The sequence below is a fragment of the Pezoporus occidentalis genome, unplaced genomic scaffold (genome assembly GCF_034315485.1).
Source record: "Pezoporus occidentalis ecotype Australia unplaced genomic scaffold, CSIRO_AGI_Poc_V1 ctg130, whole genome shotgun sequence".
In the NCBI taxonomy this organism is placed as follows: Eukaryota; Metazoa; Chordata; class Aves; order Psittaciformes; family Psittacidae; genus Pezoporus; species Pezoporus occidentalis.
Window position 1 is genome coordinate 2,006,388 of NW_026913104.1, and position 18,712 is coordinate 2,025,099.

At 44.5% G+C, this 18,712-nt stretch overlaps 1 protein-coding gene across 3 annotated transcripts in view; it reads right to left on the reverse strand.

The window, feature by feature from the left end:
- Nucleotides 1-680: 680 nt before the first annotated feature.
- The window catches only part of PKNOX2 (PBX/knotted 1 homeobox 2), a 77,169-nt gene continuing 59,137 nt past the window's right edge, over nt 681-18,712 (reverse strand). For all 3 annotated transcript variants that reach the window (XM_062608728.1, XM_062608730.1, XM_062608729.1), the window contains 8 exons: nt 15,538-15,709; nt 12,238-12,426; nt 6,726-6,858; nt 6,545-6,642; nt 4,535-4,654; nt 3,694-3,770; nt 2,920-3,098; nt 681-2,007 (listed from right to left, as the gene is read on the reverse strand). In XM_062608728.1, the coding sequence (XP_062464712.1) occupies nt 1,760-2,007; nt 2,920-3,098; nt 3,694-3,770; nt 4,535-4,654; nt 6,545-6,642; nt 6,726-6,858; nt 12,238-12,426; nt 15,538-15,709 (1,216 nt within the window). In that variant the 3' untranslated portion in view covers nt 681-1,759. The remainder of the gene's footprint in view (nt 2,008-2,919; nt 3,099-3,693; nt 3,771-4,534; nt 4,655-6,544; nt 6,643-6,725; nt 6,859-12,237; nt 12,427-15,537; nt 15,710-18,712) is intronic.

The window sequence follows — 18,712 nt, forward strand, 5'->3', positions numbered from 1 at the left end:
ATTTGGGGTGAGAATTGCTCATTGGGGGGAAACATTTATGGGAGCATGGTGCTTTCATGAAGATCAATCATTTTGGGGGCACTGCTCAAAAAAAATCAATTTTGGAGGAATGTAGTTCATTTGGGGAAATAGTACTTTTTTGGGGGGAAACACTTAATTTGGGGGACCTTCCCTCATTTTTAGGGACAATAACAGATTTGGGGGCAGCATTACCTGTTTTGGGGAGGGTCACTCCTTTTGGGGGAGCATCACTCATTCTGGGGGAGAATCCCTCCTTTTTGGAAAAGATATTTCAGTGTGAGCATCACTCATTTTGGAGGAGAATCACTCATTTTGGGGATGCGTTGCCCCGTTTGCGTACCATCATTTCTTTTTGTGGAGCATCACTCATTTTTGGAAATCATAACATTCTGAAATAAGCATCACTCATTTGGGGGGGGATTCCTCATTTTTGGACAAAAAAAATCATTTTGGGATAAGCATCACCCATTTTAGGGTCAGAATTACTCATTTTGAGATAAGCATCATTCATTTTGGGGGAGAAGCCCTCCTTTTTGAACAATAATATTCATTTCAGGGTGAGCATCACTCTTTTTGGGGCCGTTTCACTTATTTGAGGGGACTTTTGGGGCTTTTCCAGCCACAGGAGGAAGCTGCCAACAAAATACAGCTGCAAAACCTCATCTCGTAGCACTTTATAATAAATGGCCATGAATTAATACTAAATTACAATGAATCCTTTATGAAATTACAGAAACCCAAAATACATTGATTTTTTTTTTCTTTTTTTTTGCTGAGCCACCCTCTCCTGTGGCTTGTTTGGGCTAAAACTCCACCATTTTCCCACATGGGTGGACAATGTCAGGGAGAAACCATCTTTCAGCAACATGATTGAGTTTCCTTCCGTCTTGGTGACTCTCGGGGGTCACCATTCAATTCTGGGTGAAAACCCATTTTTTCCTGCCTCGGTGCCAGTGGGAAAGTCTCATTCCCGGCAGCCTTTGCCCCAACTCTGCATCCAGTCTCAGCCCTTCAGGATGAGAATGGGGTGGTTCTTCTCCAGATTCAGTGGGTGTTTTAGCACATAAATAAAAGGATTTGGGGGAATATCCTCCCTTTTCCAGAAAGTTGTGTCCACAGTCACCAAACGGCCACAGCACTGGGGATAAAACAGGGAGATTTGGGCAGTCTGGTGGGTCAAGAGCACCAAAACCCTCCTCAGATCCAACCTGAAGCAGAACTTGCACTCGCTGTTTCTTTCTCCCCGTGTGCTGATACTTACGCCTGTGAATCCTCTTTTTGGGGGAAAATCCCAAAAAGCATCAGTCCTGGGGTTGTTTATTGGGATTTGGGTTTTTTTGCACCAAGGAATCCAAGTGATGGACGCAGTGGCCCATGGTGAAAGCCCACTGTCACCCAACAGCATTGGAGCATCGCGTGGGGAAAACAGCATCCCCTAAAAATGCTTTTTCTTACCAAAAATGAAGGGGAAAAGGGAAAAATAAGAAAAAAGCCTGAAAAAGAAAAATAAATCCGGCCACAATATGTGCCTTGTAAACATGTGTCCTTCACATCCACACGCTGACGTGCTGGTCCCTGTGCTCCTGTGGGCAGCCAGGGCAGCCACCAGTGCCTCCAATTTGCTTTTTTTCTCACCAATTTTGTTTTTGTTCTTGCCAGGGGTTGGGGTTTTTTTTGGCATTTCTGGGGGAATTTTGTTTCTGGTGCTGTCAATGATTTGGGGATGGTGCAGGAGGAGCTATTCCAAGGAGTCACTGCGGTCCAAGCCGAGGTCAGCGCCCGGTGCTGCTGGGAGGCCACCAGGCTCTTCTTCCAGCTCTTCCTCTTCTTCTTCCTCTTCCTCCATCTCGTCCTCATCCTCCTCATCCTCCTCTTCTTCCTCGGTGCCATCAAGGGAGTCGTCATGGGCTGCCAGCATGGCCTGCTGCATGGCCATGGTGGCTGTCGCTGAGGAGAGGGGCTGCAGGTTGTCCATGCTGAGCGAGCCTGAAATCACACAAATACATGGAAATAAGGACTCCCCAAGTAATATAAAAATGACAACAAAGTGCAAGAACCAAGAACAAGCCAAGCTGAAAGCTGTATCTAGACAGAGCACCCTGTAGGGTGTCCCACATGTCCCAGTCACTGCGCAAGGTCCAACCCTCAATGTTTTTAATGTATCTTCATTAAATAACAAGAAATGATCATTTTTGAGCAAGTAGATGCCCACATTGGTTGGGCAGATCTCTGTCTTCTCTCAGTTTCCACCATCCCTTCTCTTCAACTTCTCTGTTCTCATCTTGTCTGGTCCATACTCATTTACCCTCTCTTCATCTTCTCTACTCCATCTTCATCATCTGTTCTCTGTTTATCTTTTCTCCTCCCTTCTTGTCTCATTTGTCTTCTCATTGCCATCTTCTCTGCTCCTCTTCATCACCTGTTCTTCATCTTTCCTCCATCTTCTGTCTTCCTATCTTGTCTCATCTGTCTTCTTGTCTCCATCTTCTCTACTCTTCAGTTTCATTATCCGTTCTCTGTTCACATTCATCTTCTTCCTTCCTATCTTGTCTCATCTGTTTTCTCATCGCCATCTTATAACCCTTTTTTCCATTTTGTCTCCTCTCCTCTTCCCATCTTCCCCTTTCCTTTCTCCCCTCAGGAGGTATCCCAAGTGTATCCCACAGGGGCTGATCATTGAGGAGTGTTCCTATGCTGAGGAGATGGCAGTGCCCCATTTCTAGTGCCCTCGTGATAGCCCGCTGGAAGGATCTTCTTGCCTTCACCACTTCTTCAACATATTTTTCCCCACAGGGGATAAAAATGGCTCTAGAAGACCTTAATTCCCAATTAAGGCCATAACTGAATACATGGCCACCCCATCCAGGAAGAGCAAGGGCCACCAGGGCTTGTCCTTACCATCAGGATTTGTCCCCGCATTGCCACTCTGCTGCTGCAGGACCCCAGCAGCGATGGAGTTGGGCCAGAACCGCTGGGTGGGCCGATGCTGAGATTTGATTTTCTTTGCTTTGGGGGCAGGGTCTGGGTTGCTGGCATCAAGCATTGGCTGCAGGATGCGCCGCCGGGCATTGATGAACCTTTCCGGGGAAAAGAGAGACCATTGGAGTAATGTTACATCAATTCTGAGTTAGAACAACAGACTTTATAACAATTCAGTGAATCACAATATAAAACCAAACAGCCGGCGGGTTACCCTATTTTATCTGTCTGTGGAATGTTTGATGATGAGACTGGTGGGACACTGGCACAGGGTGCCCAGAGAAGCTGTGGCTGCCCCATCCCTGGCAGTGTTCAAGGCCAGGTTGGACACAGGAGCTTGGAGCAACCTGCTCTAGTGGAAGGTGTCCCTGCCCGTGGCAGGGGGTTGGAACTCGATGAGTTTTGAAGGTCCCTTCCAACACAAACCGTTACATTTGAAGATCCCTTCCAACACAAACCATCGCATTAATTTCTCCAGCTGAGTTGAAGGCTGCTACACATGGGGTTTGCCAGCAGAGGGCACTAAAACATCGCAAACGAAACGCCGCCAATTAAACACCCCCCAGCTCAACCCCTAGAAATGGTCCCTGATTACCCAAGTTACTCCCAGAAAATCACTATATAGCACCAAAACAGCATGAAAAACATTTCTAAAGCCGGCAAGATGACTGCATGGGCCACTGATGCACTCACCAGTTGTTGACTTGCAAGAGGGTCAGGTTGGTTTGAGCAGCAATTTGCCTCTTCTCGTCCTCTGTGGGGTAGGGGTGCTAGAAAAAAAAAGAGAGATGGGCAGCAAAATGACATCCCTGTAAGCAAACCGGCAACCTTCAGTGGGCCCAATACAGCGATGCTCTTGTCCTGAATGCAATAAATCCAACATTTCCCGTTTTAAAAAACCAGGCTGGAAAGTCCCATCCAGTTGCTGCTCTATGCCCTGGGTCATGTTTTCAACAGGTTGCTTGGAGTTGTTATTTTCTGTGTTGCTGCCTACCTTGGGAGTTTCCTTCCCTCCTGGAGACCATCATGAAGCTCTTTGCAATCAGATTCTGAGTGGGGTTTGGCCAAATTATGCAGGAAAAAGGGTTAGGGTTAAGCTTTTCACCCTTGCCCTGCTGATGGGACAGCAGTGCCCTTGCTTGTATCCTCCAAGTTCCTCCCATCTACCTACATTTGCATCCCCCCAAAATGGGATGGGTTTGCAATTCTGCATGTCAAGTGACTGCTGATCACAACCCTACCTGTGGGACAGCTTTCACACTCCAGCTTGATAGAAAAGGGTATTTGGGAGATGTTAACTGTAAAACAATGCAAAAAGTCATGGAAAGCCCCTTTTGGTTGCTTATTCTTGCATTAAGGGCATATTGTTACCACCTGCAGCGAAAACCAGCATGCTCCAAATACTGGCAAAAGAAAAGCGAAGCCACTTAGTGCCTCCAAATACAAACTCACCCCCTTGATTTGCTCATTTTGGGGTTTTCCACCTTTGTATGTTCCCCAGCTTGCACAAAGATTTGGCAGTTGAGGTGCTCACCATGAGATGCTGGAAGAGCCATGAGCGCATGATGTTGGTGGCATGTTTGGGCAGGACGCCCCGCTTGTTCTTGGACTTCTTGTCCTCACCGTCGAGGAGGGAGGTAAGGTCGAGGTTCACCTGCCAGGGGAGAGCACTGGCTGAAAAGAGAGGCAGACAACCCAAAACACAAGCAAAACCAACTCAAAAAGGGAGTGGAAAAAACAGGCACTTGCACGGAGCATCCAAACCCTATTTTTTTCCCCAAAAACTTTGCATTAAATCCACATTTTCCCCCGGGATCTCTATTCAATATCTCCACTGGTTTTACCAATGCTTTGCAAAGGGAAATGGGATTTTTCTCCCTGCGGTGGCACCTGCACAGCTGGGGACTGTGGTGCTAACCCATGATGGTTTTGATATTCAATTAAAGAGGAAAAACACTTTCACCTTATAAAATAGAATCATGGAATGGTTTGGGTTAAAGGGACCTTAAAGCTCATCCAGGTCCAACCCCTGCCACAGGCAGGGACACCTTCCACTAGAGCAGCTTGCTCCAACAACCAAGAAGATGGCTTTCTGAACCTGAGGTTAAAACCCTGCTGCTTGTTAACACCTTCCAAGCCTGTGTTCCTCATCCAACTGATTCCCACCATGAGGAGAAACATATCCATAGCAGGAAAACTTGCCCTTTTTCCCCCAGAAAAATAAAAAATCAACATCTTGCTGCAAGAGAAGTTTTAATGAGGATGCAGGAACCAAACCGAAATCTCAGTGCTTGAGTTAAAAAGAGATTCTTACTCTTTATTTTCCCCAGCTCTTCATCAAACCCTTTCTGCTGGATGAATTAAACATCAGGCCAGCAGGTCCCTGCAACTCCCATGGGTTCCAGCTGAATAAATCATGCTGGTGGCACAGAAAGAGCATCCGGAGGTGCTTGTCTGGGGCTTCCTCCCTGCCCCAATATTCCCTGTGCACATGTTTTTCCCACCATGGAGGGTTTTGCTGCAAGATTTAAGCCCTCAATGGAAAGGTATTAAAGGAAGAAGTTTTAAGAAGCAGTGCACAGGCAATAAAACCTGCCAGCGAGGTGCCACCCATTCCCAACATGCACAGGGGAAGTTTTGCTGACCTGCTCTGTGAAGCAGAGTAGCAGAAAATGATGGTTTCTTGCCCAAATTCCTAGGGAATGGGGGTTTGGAAGAGTTCATGTGCAATGCAGCCAACAGAGATAGCAAGTTGTCCTTATAAATCCTTTTCTAGACCAAATTGTCACCTTATTGCAAGATGCATCCACAGACAAACCCCATGTAATTCATTGCAACGACAGAAAAAAGGAGTAAAACCAGAGCAAATGGCTAAAACAATATGCCAAAATCCATAAAGCAAGTTAAAAAATGACTCCGTCCCATGAGTGCTGCAACTGCTGCACTGGACAGGCAATCCCAGATCCATAATGCAGTAGCAACGGTTTAGAGGGTGTGACATGGTTTAGTGTATGGTGTCCCTGCCCATGGCAGGTGGGTTGGAACTACATGATCTTAAGGTCCTTTCCAACCCAAACTACTCTATGATTCCATATCGTATCTTATCAGATATATCATGTATCAGACATCATAGATCACATATTTCAGATATCATAGATATAATATCTATCACATATGTCTGTCATATGTCATATATCGTTTATCATCTTATATATGATGCATGAGATATGATATCTCATATATCATATACCATATGTCATATATCATGTGTGATATGTCATACTATATTACATAGTATGCAGTGCCTAGTGTATAGAATATAATATCCTATGTAACATAGAAATATAAACATTGCTGTAATTTGTTAGGTCTTTGCTCTAGTTCCTCAGGTACCCCCAAGGTACCTGGGTTTAATCAATGTTTCCTGCTAATTCAAAATTTAGGATACTCCCATGAGTTTAATTCCTTGAGAAATGGGTTTTTCGCTTGCTGCAGCTGTGCAAAATGCTGTGTAAAGTGGGAATGTGAGGTGGGAAGGTCTTACCTGGGCGTTGGGGAGCTGCAGGGCACCAGGGGCGATGGCTTGGGCAAGGACCTGACCCTGTGACGTCACCATTGTCACAGGCTGGTACAAGGCTCCACCTAGGGACAAAAAGGCTCGTGGGGGTCCCAAAACCCCCAAACTTCTCCCCTTTGCTCCCACCAGACTCCTGTGTGGTCCCTACCTGGCACAGCCGGCGAGCTGCTGCCAGTGCTCATGGCCAAGTTGCCCGGTGGGAGTGTGGCTGCTGGCACCACGATGCCCGGCGGAGGGTTGGATGTGGGTGGCAGGGCTGCGGGCGAGCTCTGCAACATCTCCTGAGGGAAAAACCATTAAAAGCATTGATTTTAATGCACAAAGCCATGCACAGGGTTAATATACCTGCCCCATCCCCCCCCCCCCCCCCCAGTAAATTCATCCTGTTGCTTTGAGCAAAACAGCAGGAAAAGGAGTTCTTCATTTTGCTGCAACTGCAAAAGAAGATGAAAAATGAGGATTTACACTTTGCAAAGTGACTTCCCCAAACTTGTCTTCTTTATGCATTCCCATTAGGAAAAAGGTGCATGACAGACAAGAAGGAATTTCTTCAGGCTTCTTCTTTCTATATAGTTTTGGGATGTTTTCACTGGAACTGTCTGATGCAGCATTGTCTAAAAGCCAGGTCAAGCACCATTGTTTCAGCTTTACGTTAATACATTAATAACTACATAACCCCATTTGATATCATTCCTTGCAGCTTTAAGCTAACTTTTTGCAAAAAAAGGGCATTTTTAAAGCCAAAAGCTGTAACCTCATTTCCAGCCCCAGCTCTGGAGCAGCTCTTGCATTCAAGCAGCAATTGGAAAGAGACCAAATGGAATGATTATCTGAGTACTGAATGCAACATTTTGGGAAGGGTGCTGCAATTGAGTGTGGTGAGAATAGAGGGTGATGTACCACAACCTCCCAGATGGGCAGGAATTAGCAAAAAAGATTTATGAAATTATCATTTCAAAATAAGCCCCCATTTATCTGTAATTCACCCAGCTGGAGTGAAAACTGCACTCATTTCTTGCAATAAAAATACTTTCCTTCCTTTTTTCTACCCATTTTCCCATTCTGCATCACCTCCCTGGTGTCCAGGTGGCCTTCAACTACTGAGTAAAATGCAGTAAAAGGTTTTTTTTTTTCCACTTTTTTATCCAATTTCCCTTCATTTTGAGACATTTCTTCATATTCAAGACTTTTGCCATTAAAACCCCTTCCTGTGTTTTCCCCTCCCTTAATGTCGAGCCCAAACCATTGCATCTGAGACCTCTGCCACATGGTATTTTTGTCCTCTCCATTGACGATCCCAATGTTACTTATGTGGAAATTTTGCTGCAATTGCTGTGAATTTCTGCTTTGCCTCCCACACGTTCCTTTTCATCACTAAATTAATTTAAAAAATGCAAAAAACATAAAATACTTATGCTTTTTTTTTTTTTTAATATCCCTTCCCCGTCTCTAACCTTTTTGGGGAAAAACTGGTTTTGGTTTGGCTTTCCTCTCCTGCTGTGTTTTTCCATGATTCCTCCAAACAAAGGGTATCCAGAACATTTTAGACTGGAGATTAGGAATAATTCCTTCCTCAAAGGGTGCTCAGGCATTGGAACAGGCTGCCAAGGGAAGTGATGGGATCACTGCCCCTGCAAGTGTTCACACACCGTGTAGACTACGCCCTTAGTGACATGGTTTAGTGGTGGCCTTGGCAGTGCTGGGGTAAAGGTTGGACTTGATGATCTTGAAGGTCTTTTCCAACCTGGCTGATTTCATGCTTCTAAGTGCACTGGGAAGAAACAATGCAGGATATCAAAAAATGGGAACAAGAACCTGCTCTTTCCAGACGCAGTGGTCAAACTCATTTCTAACAGCACTGTATGACAAAAATTGGGGGTTTTTTGGTGTTATAGAGGAAAACTGTCCCAAAACACTAGCTTGGTCATGTCCAAAAAAGGAATTCATGGTGTTACCGCAATGCCAATGTGAAACCAAGGGTACCCAAAGGAAGTGGAGGCTCTGTCTTAAAATAAATATAGATATCTCCAAGAAGATTTAAATCTATATTTTGCGTACTAATTGCTTGGATAGCAAATGCCAGCCAAATGATATTAACTTGTGATTTTGCTGCAGTGGAAAGTATTTTATATTTTAGGACTCATAAGAAGTTGAAACTTGAGTATAAAAAAAGCATCTCTAGGTGTCTCTGCAGATCCACATCTCAGCACTGACCTTCCACAGCTCTATTTCTCCCAACTAAAAGTCATTTTAATGAAGAAAAAGATGGAGAAGGAATTTGAGAAGAAGTGCTGTCCTGAATATGACCATTAAACCACTGCCAATCTGCTGCAATTCTCACTTGAAACAAGAGCTGGAAAATGCAAGATTTAACCCAATTTAAACATCCCTGGCAGTGCTCTGATTCCCAATTTGATTGGCTATGAAGAGTTTCTTTTTCTTGCAGGTGAAGTCAACTGGAGAGCAGTGAAGACCACTTTGATGTTGAAGGGAAGTCAAACTGATTTACTTTAAGCTTTGGGTTAAATTGGCTTTTTTTCCCTCCTCCACAGGCACCTCCACTCTCCCATCCCTATCTGAAAACCCACAAAAATATTCATTAAATGAAGGGAGGGGGTTAAAAAGGGTTTGGTCTGATAAGGACTCAAGGTTTTCACATGAAGCCCAGTGAAAAACAACCAAGAAAAATGGAAGAAGGGGAACTGCTTGGTGGACCTGCAGGCCAGTGTCCTGGGTTCAGCCCAGACAGTCAGAAACTCCTCCACAAACCAAACCAAAGCCAAAAATCAATGGATAAAATAGAAAATTGCCTGTAAGGTAATGAAGGTTTAGGGAAGGATCATCACAGAGGAAAACCCCTAATGTTTCACCCAAACTTGGCCAACACCAAGAGTCATCTCTAGACTTGGCAACAGATTTCAGAAACAGTTGGAACACCCAACTGGGTGCTCCCTCATCTTTCCAACCCCACCAGGCTTTCTTGCATTTCCAGAAATTCTTGCATTTTCCATCTTAGAAAGCATAAACACCACCAAGCCAAGGACCATCCTGTAGGGATACACCAGGGAAATCCAACCGCGATTCTCCCGTGATGACATTTTGACAGCTCCAGATGTTGTTTTCCCAGTTTTAGTTGATATCCTTGCTATTTTGCATCCAGAATTTTTAAAGGAGGGTGTCCATTGATAAGACACTGCAAAAAACTGAAATGTTTCGCTTCCACGACCAACCTGCTAGTTCTCCTCGCAAAAGGATCGATGCCCTGAGAGAACCTTTTTTCTGAGAAACCTCAGTCATTGATATGAATTATATTTACATTTTTCAGATTTATTTTTCTTTAAATCTCTAAATTAGTTGCCCGTTAACTGTTTCACCTGCCCTCAGCATGAGCTGAATGGGACAATCATTAGCAAAATCATCTCACTTGCCATTTTTTAACCACTGGTCGCATGATTCTTCAGCTCTCCGGAGCATCTCCAGCCCTTAAAACTCAACTGATGGTTATTGAGTATTTCCAGCTTTTGGGTTTTTATCGTTTTCCATGCAAACTCAAGGGTACTCTATGAGCTGAAGCACTCAGGCACTTGTCATTGGTTAGTGCAGCTGAACAGCCCTAATTTTCTCAGCCTATCTTCACACAGGAGGTGCTCCAGCCCCTGATCATCCTCATGGCCTCTTATGGTCTTGCTCCAACAGCTCCATGTCCTTCTTATGTCCTCATCCAATGAGCAGATGAGATGGTGGCTACTTCTGCTCTATCAAAGTGTTTCAGCTCCCATTGCCTGCTGAAAATCCCTTCATCACTGAGCAAGCGTTTCCTCTCCAGTTGGGTCTTTTCTGGGTGCATTCCTATTTATTTAACAACTGCTTCCAAATCCTCACTTGAATTTCTCCAACTTTCAAGTCTTCCCCAGAAGGGAAACATTCAGCAGCTCTGGGTTTGTAGGAATCAGAGGCTCTTGGTACCTCTCTGTTGGCCTTCTTATTTTCCAAAGACTTGTGCTAATTTTCTGATAGGATCCCCACCTCTTTGTGAGGCACTAAATCCTCATTACTTGTCCTGACCGATGCATTCTAATTAGATCAACACTTTAAAAATTAGAAAGAAAAAAGATTGGGGGGGGGGGGGGGGGGATCACAATAGCCACAGGACGGCTTTTCCATCTCATTAACTCCCTCACTTATTATTTCCATGAAAATTACTGATAAAAACCGTGCATCTCCATTTGCTGGGACCGGGAGCTTCGTCGGCTCCTATCTAACATCTCTCTCATCACCCGGGATGCGAGCCGTTGCCATGGCAATGCACAATAATAGAAACTAATAAATTACAAGCGAGATGCTCGTTGAGCAATTATTGTTCTCTTTTATGCAAGTGTCTTGCTAATTTTGATCATAAGGAATGCTCCCATAAAGCGGTAAAGGGATAATAAGTCCATTTCTAGAGATTATTAGAAAATACAGACAGGATGGGGGAGGGAGGGGGGAGTAGATCAATGATTAAGTGGTTTGGTGCTTTCAGGAAACCCAAATAAGAAATAAAACTTTTTGGAGGGCTTCTGCTTCCTCGTTCTGGGCTGCAAATGTCATATTGGAAGCTTCAAACAGCAGTACTTGGAGCCCTGCTGTTAAAAACGACTTCTGTTTTTGTATTTCCACCACCTTAAAAACACCCAGAAAAGCCCTAAAAAGCCAGCATCACTACCTCATTCCTGGGGAGAACCTCAAGAGCTAACTGGGTTATTTTCTGTTGCCACAATTATCTCTGGTGGGATAATGCAAGCCCAGATTTCATTCCCTCCTTCAAAAAACTGAAGGTCTGAGAGAAATCCACAAGAGATACACAATATTGCATCAGGGAAGTTTTTTGTGATGCAACGAGCCAACATTTATCCCCTGCACTGCAAATGCACATGAAAACCCCAGTGTATGGGAAACAGGTTTTTATCCAAATATTAAGTAACAATTCCTTATTTTGACAGAAAAAGCACCAAGGTGCAGCTTGGTTTGGACATTTCAGCTGATATTTCTGCAATACCTAGGCATCTGCTTGTAGTCTCCCACTGTGCTTGAGGCACCAAATGTTTCCTTCTCCCAGCTAAAACCCAAATCATGCCAAAAAAACAGCCAAGGTGGGAAAATTGACCATGCTGTGGGAAAACTGCAAGGCGTGCCAGGGTAAAACAAGGAGCAGCAAAGCCCAAAAGAGACCCAAAAACCTGTTGAGGTGCCTTGAAATTTCTTGACAAGGATGGGGAAAGGGAAAGTAGTGGGGAAAATCACGGTGTTTCTGTCCCTCCTGCCAACAAAGAGTAATATTTCATGAAAAAAATGCAAATTTATGGTCCATTTTCCTGTGTGCTTTGCATGGCTTCTGCAATTCCTCCCTCCACGCACATTTCATTGCTGCAACATAAGTTTAGGAAAAGTCCTCATCTCTTTCTTTTGCAATGACACAAAGATCTCCATAGCATCATTTATTGTATGATATGAGCAAGACATGGGGCTTTTTTCCATTGTTTCTGTCAACTGGGGATGAGTTTTAATGAATTTCCAGGAGGCTACAAGAGTTGTAGAGCAACCCTCAAACCTCATTGACCCAACTCGCCCATTGGTCAATGTGCAGTGATGATGAGTACAGGCGATACTTAAGGTGTTACCTGGGGATGGAGGCTGAGGGAGGAGGGGTTGGGGGAGTAGGGCCCCCCCAGGTCATTCCTGAGTAGGTTGTCACTGTGCATCTTGGTTTTGAGGCAGGTGATGTAGCGGTTGCAGAAGTCCTTGCACAACTCATTGACCTTCTCCAGCTCCAGGAGGTGGATGCGCAGGACCTGAATGGCCTTCACCATCTACACAAGGGCACACAATGGCAAAGTTAAAATCGTTTTTTACCTTGAAGAATAGGGAAAAAAAACCCAACACCCAAGTCAATATTCTCACCCAAAATCCCATGGCAGAATTAAATATTTTACTTTTAAACACACCAGAAAAAAAGAGCCAAAAAATCAATATTCATGCCAATCCCCACTGCCAGAGCCCGTCCTTCATCACCTCTGCGTTCCTTTTTCCCTTCCCATCAATTCCACCTCTGATATCCCAAGAGGAAAAAATTCACAAAATTTATCATTGCCTCCACGGGAATTGCTCTCCATGCCCAAAAAAAGTCCGACAGCATTTGGTTTTTCTCTGGAGGCCACTTCTTCTAACTAGATTATAGGGCTGCAACTCCACCGTAAGCTGTTGCTGGTGCAAAGCCTGGGCCTCATTAAAACGTACCCCATAAACGTTAAAAAATTTACACATAAAACATTCCTCTTGCTGAGCTGAAACCTTAAGTTTTACAGCTGCTGTTTGAAATCTTGCATAATATATAAAATTTCAGCTATTCACTCCGGGGCAATAAATGCGGTTTTATGGAACAAAGCGCCTTTGCATTTCAAAGGGTGTTTTTAACTTGCAAATTTTAGTGGTCATCTTTACAAACTGCGAGTCACCATGGGTGGGAAACATCCCGAAAAATCCAGTGCCAAACCTGGGTGGTGGCTCCATGGCAGAGAAAGCGAAATTTTAGTGAGGGAACATCATGGATGATGGGTTGTAGTCGGAAAAATCCTCTTTTGGGGGGTCTTTTTCTTGCTTTTTTTATCTCCTCTGCAGTTGGTGCTGGCAAAGCACAAGGTGGAGGCGTCATGGCCGAAGTCTCTGCATCCTCCCAGGGCTCAATGGCCATGAAAGTCAATATTCAAGGGCAAAGGCAAGAAGACCTGACACATATATGTATAAAAAATAAATCTCTCAATTATCGCAGCTCATTTGCTTAGGGTCTCATTTTATGTCCCTGCTCCGCTGCGTCGTATATCTGTCCGGATAAAGAGTTACAGTCCAACGGCGTACGTGCGCGGGGTTGTAAAAAATACAGATGCTGAATTAATTGACTGTGTGGCACTCGGCAGCTGATTGAGTTGATAATGGTGAGATCTGACCTTTTTCTAATTTCTAATTATGTGCATCTCGGCGGTGAGGAATACATGACTCTTATTCTAATGATAGCTTAATGCCGCTGGCCTTTTCATCCCTGCTTTGCCATTGCCGATTTCCGGGGAATCAGTGGCATTAAAAGAAAAAAACACCCCCAAAATAACCAAAAAAACTGCAAAAACAATGCAAAAAGGGAAAAAGCATCAGCTCAGAAGCAGATTGAAATGTTGAGTCTTGAGTATTTCACCCAAAATTCCCTCCAGTTAGCGCTTAACACCAATAGGAACGGTCCTTCTTCAGCATCACTTTAACCAGATCCTCTGTCTTGATGAAAGCCAACCACACCAAGTGATCTGAATGGCCTCTGGAGACATTCTGGGCATTGGATAGAATATATACATACAAACATGTTCTAGAGATAGGGAAAATATATGAATATGAATATATCCAGTGCTGCACAGTCACACATGGGATCAGCGCAACTGCCAATGGCCAAATTCCACCTCGGCAGCAAAAGCTGCTCCAAAACATGCCAAAAACCCATAACTGGTATGGGGTCTTTTTAAGAAACCACCAAAAAACCCAGTGAAAACAATCTCTGTGGCCACATCTCCTGCACTGACCATTTGCTGAAGATGTTATGTGTAGTAACAGGTTTTTCTCACAAAAAGGTTTGGATTTGGGGATTTTTCTGCTTCTGCTGGCTTCATCTCTCTCCTCTTCCTAGATCATTCCACCCATTTTGATGTCATTTAAAGGGGCTTTTTTGTGCACCTTAACATTTGATGCATGTTCAGTGCCAAAGTGAAACAATTCAAAAATTCTCTTGTTTTGGTTGCTTGTCCCAGAGCAATTTCTGTTCTTGGCTGTAAGACATGCGAAATGGGTTTAGTAATGTACAAACTGGGCTTTGCATGGCCTGGGATTTTTTTGGAGGGCTTTCCACAGGCTGCTAAGCCACTCTTGATTTAGGGATGTCACAAAACTCTCTTCTACAACTGAAATTGGGCACGAACCATGGGGGATTTAAATCCATCTTGAAGCTGTCTCCTGGTCTTTTTAGGAAAGAGGCAGGTAGGTTTTGCACTCGGAGTATTGTTTGTTTTTTCCCCTTTCATGACAGGTCATTGACAGAACATCATCACACCCTTGATATCTGTAATAGGTAGAAAAAGCTGTGTGGGAATTGCCTGATTTTGCCCCTTTTCTGGGATGGAAATCCCTCTGAAACATGGCCCAGTGGACACACAAACCCCCAGGGAAGGTGTTCTGCTCTTTGCATCATCAGAACTGGTGACCTCTTTTGACCTTAAAAATGTTCTTGCTGGGTACACCACCTTGGTGCCATGGACCTGTCTACCCACACGCTTGCCCTGGAGACCACATGAGGAGGCTTCTTGGATAAAATAATGGCATTTGGGGATGTTTCCTGAGGTCCATGCATGAGAAAAACTCCATTCGAAGCAGAGTCTTCTGAGGCACTTTCCAGCAGCAATTGGCACAGCATGAAATTTGTGCTGCTATGACAGGGAAGCCACCAAAACCAGCCCAGAGTGTCCCAAACCATTGATATGCATCACCCTTTTCGGGTAAAGCTCTTATTTTGCTTTGTTTCTAGGACAAGAGCTGTCCATTACACTTGAAACAAGAAGGTCCCAGACAAGAGCACGATGCAGAGATTGCAGATTTCGAGACACAAGCCAGCCATCTATCTTGGCTGTTTCCAGAACACATGCTGAGCACATAGTATTTGTTGGGAAAACAAGCCACAGGGCAGGATTTTGTTCTCCATGGGGAACTTATGGAAAAATTCTCAGAGAAGGTCCTGGAGAAGCTCTCACATGGTCTATAGAGAACATTACAAGATCACTAACACTGCAAATGGAGCCCAAAGACACTGCCCAAGGCGGCAGATCTTCATCTTCACCCCTACCTTCTCCCTGACCCCCAAAAACCATCTGCCAAGCCCCAGCTGCCTCTACCAGGTTGTCCAGCTCAGGATCATCACTGAAGAAGGGCTTGTGCTCCTGCTCCTGCTGGTGGACGAAGTTCTCAATGTCGACGTCGAAGCTGGCCGAGGTGATGCACTCGGAGCCCTGCGTCGCCTGCTCACACTTCTCAAAGAGCAGAGTCAGCAGTGGGAACAGTGGATGCCTGCAGAGGACAAAGGAGAACCCCCATAATGCAAACTGGTTTAGGTTCCAAGCCCATTTTTACACCACACCATCTACCCATGCCTCCTGCAAGAGCCGGGTGGTTCAAACTTCACTTCCAAGCCAATGCAGGAATTTCTCCCTCTTGACCTTTTCCAACAACAATACAAAGCCTAAATATTGCAAAATTCACCATCTTCTCCACCAGGCAATGACCTCTCTTACATTTTGGTGTTTTAATTCATTGCACCAAAGCTGGCATTTCCAAAATGCTTTGGCTTTGGGATGGCTGTCTTGGAACCATCTGCTGTCCCAGTGGCTTTGAATTTTTGGGAATCAACACCAGCACTTGATCATAATATCAAGATATCACTTGATGGTGATATTTTACCCCAAAATGGTTGGAGATGCTGGATGGGAATGAGCCGGCATTTCTACATGCCCGCAGCATCCTATGGACTGATCCTGCTATGGTTTGTTTCTCCACCAAGAGCTCTCATTGTATCTCTGCTGAGAACATCCATGCCTCTCCATGAAGACGGGCCAAATCCCATTTCTGTTTTACCACAAGATGACTGTTAGAAAACAAAGATTTGCAATTCTCCATGCAAATACACAATTTGGTCTAATTATTAGAAAACCAGCTTACAGTCCTGGAAAATCCACATTTGCTCTAATGATGATGCTGAATGGATGCAGAATCACCTCCTGACCAGCAGGTCGAAGGAGGTGACTCTACCCCATTTGCAGCACTGTGTGCACTTCTGGTGTCCTCAACATCAGAAGGACATGGAGCTATTGAAGCAAGTCCAGAGGAGGCCACAAGGATGATCGGGAGCTGGAGCAACCCTCAATAAGCCTCTCCAGCTGTGCAAAACTATAGTAAAACAAAACAAAACAAAACAAAACAAAACAAAATAAAATAAAATAAAATAAAATAAAATACTATTTATGGAGTATTTCAGGGGAGAAATACAAAATGCTTCTCCAGGGATGCTCTTCCCCAGTTATCCCAGAGCAATGGGAATTTCTCCACCGTTTTATCTCCCAAAGGTGCTCCAAAAGATGATTCTGAATCACTTTCCACTGGTCTTTTCTGAGCCTGAGTCAGGCGAAGGGGTTAAACCCCTTGGCTAAGTCTTCATTTGCAGCCGCTAATACCGCAGCATATTATAGTTTAATCTGTCCTGATCCCAGTTTAATGCCAGGTTTGCCGAGGCTGGAGCAGAGAACGGGAAGGGAGGAAATAATTTCATACTTTGGGCAGCCCTGCCGAGGCTCAGCCGAGGGATATGAAAGGCAAATTCCAGGCGGCGGGAGGAATTATTGGGACTTAGGAACTGGCGGCTCAGTGGCAGGTGCCCACTGCCATTTCCAGAGCCAATTAGGAGCAAAGGCTTGGAATTACCCCAAGGATGGGGTTTTAACAAGGGAGTGATTGCAGCCCAAGAGCAATTTTTAGCCACTTTGCTTGGAGGGGTTGCATTGACCAAGGGGGGATGAAGACTGTTGCTGGCATCACCCTGCACGCTTCACTATTGGGGCAGTGCTGCTACGGACTGCCAGGAATGTCTTGGAATGTTGGCAGGGAGCAGGAAGAGGCATGTGGCCGAGGGGAAGATGGTTTGGTTTTCAGTAGGAAATAAAATAAAAAGGAAAGAAAAAGAAATAAAAGAAAAGAAGAGAAAGGAAGGGAAAGGAAAAGAAATTATGAGAAAGGAATAAAGGGAAGGGAGGAGAAGGGAAGGGACACCATGGGGCTTTGCAGGCAGAGATTATGGCATGGAAATGAACAGTTGGAGCCCATCCTTGCTGTGAAGTTTGTGAGGAAAAATAGACAGGTATCCAGGAGGATTTCCCCCACCGTGGGGGGTTCTGGAGGTGGAAAATCATCCCTATGGCACAGTTTTGGGGCCGAAAAATCTGCTTTTGCTGAAAAAAATTTGCTTCTCCTTTTTCCTTTTTGGGGTTGGACTGGATGACCTTTGCAGGTCCCTTCCAACCCAAACTATTCCGTGATTCTATGAAGATGGTTTTCCAAAAAAAGACCTCGTGTTTTTTTTTTGGTTGGTTTTGAAATTTTTTTTGTGGTTTTTTTTTTTTCATTTTCTTTTCTTTTTTTAGGGGGGTTGGATTTTTTGTTTTCCCATGGAATCCTCCAGATAAAAGGGCCAAACCAGCCCTGACATTTTCCGCAGGAGAGAGGTCGTTTGCAGCCAGTAATAAAAAGGATTCAACATGGGCTAATAAAGAGAAATGAATTCCTCTAATGGCCTCATTTCCCACCTTCACCAGGGCTCTGCTCCTGAGCTGGTGGCAGCTTGGGCACATCACAACAGGCTTTATTTTTACCCAGCTCCAATATATCTATCCTCCCCCCCTAAAAAAAAAACATAGAAAATAAACTTAATGAAAAGAAATTCAGCCCTTTCCCACTTGGAAAAGTCCAGTTTGCAGTGCTGGGGCGGTTTAAGCATTGGTTCCCACAGAAGAAGCCACTTAACTTGTCCACAATCCATTGGGAAGTGCCAGCTTGTTGCATAAAGTCAAGAAAACACTTCAGCTGGGGAAAACTGCAGCAGAAAAGTGCTGCTGCTGGACCAGTCCCTGCTAAGATGCTCCTGCACCAAGCAGGGAGGGGGATGCTTGATTTTTTCCCTTTTTCCTCTCTTTTTATGGGTGATAAACCTCCCGCTAGAGCATAACACCCAGCAGGGTGACTTGTCCCAGCTCTTTTTATATTTCCCATCGCATTTTCCTGGTGATTTCCCTCCAGGTTGATCGACCGATGCCTTCTGCCTTGGTGCAGTTATTGAAAATTAACAAAAATCATCATTTTAGGCTCAGGATATGGCTTTGGGAGGGCTAAAACAGAATTCCTGCCTGCTTTTGCTACTTAATTCCATATCCACAATCCTCATTAACTGCTGTATAGGTGAATATACCGATTTTGCATGGCCTCATTGGGTTCTTTAGAGATAAAAATATATCTGGGAGGTACTTT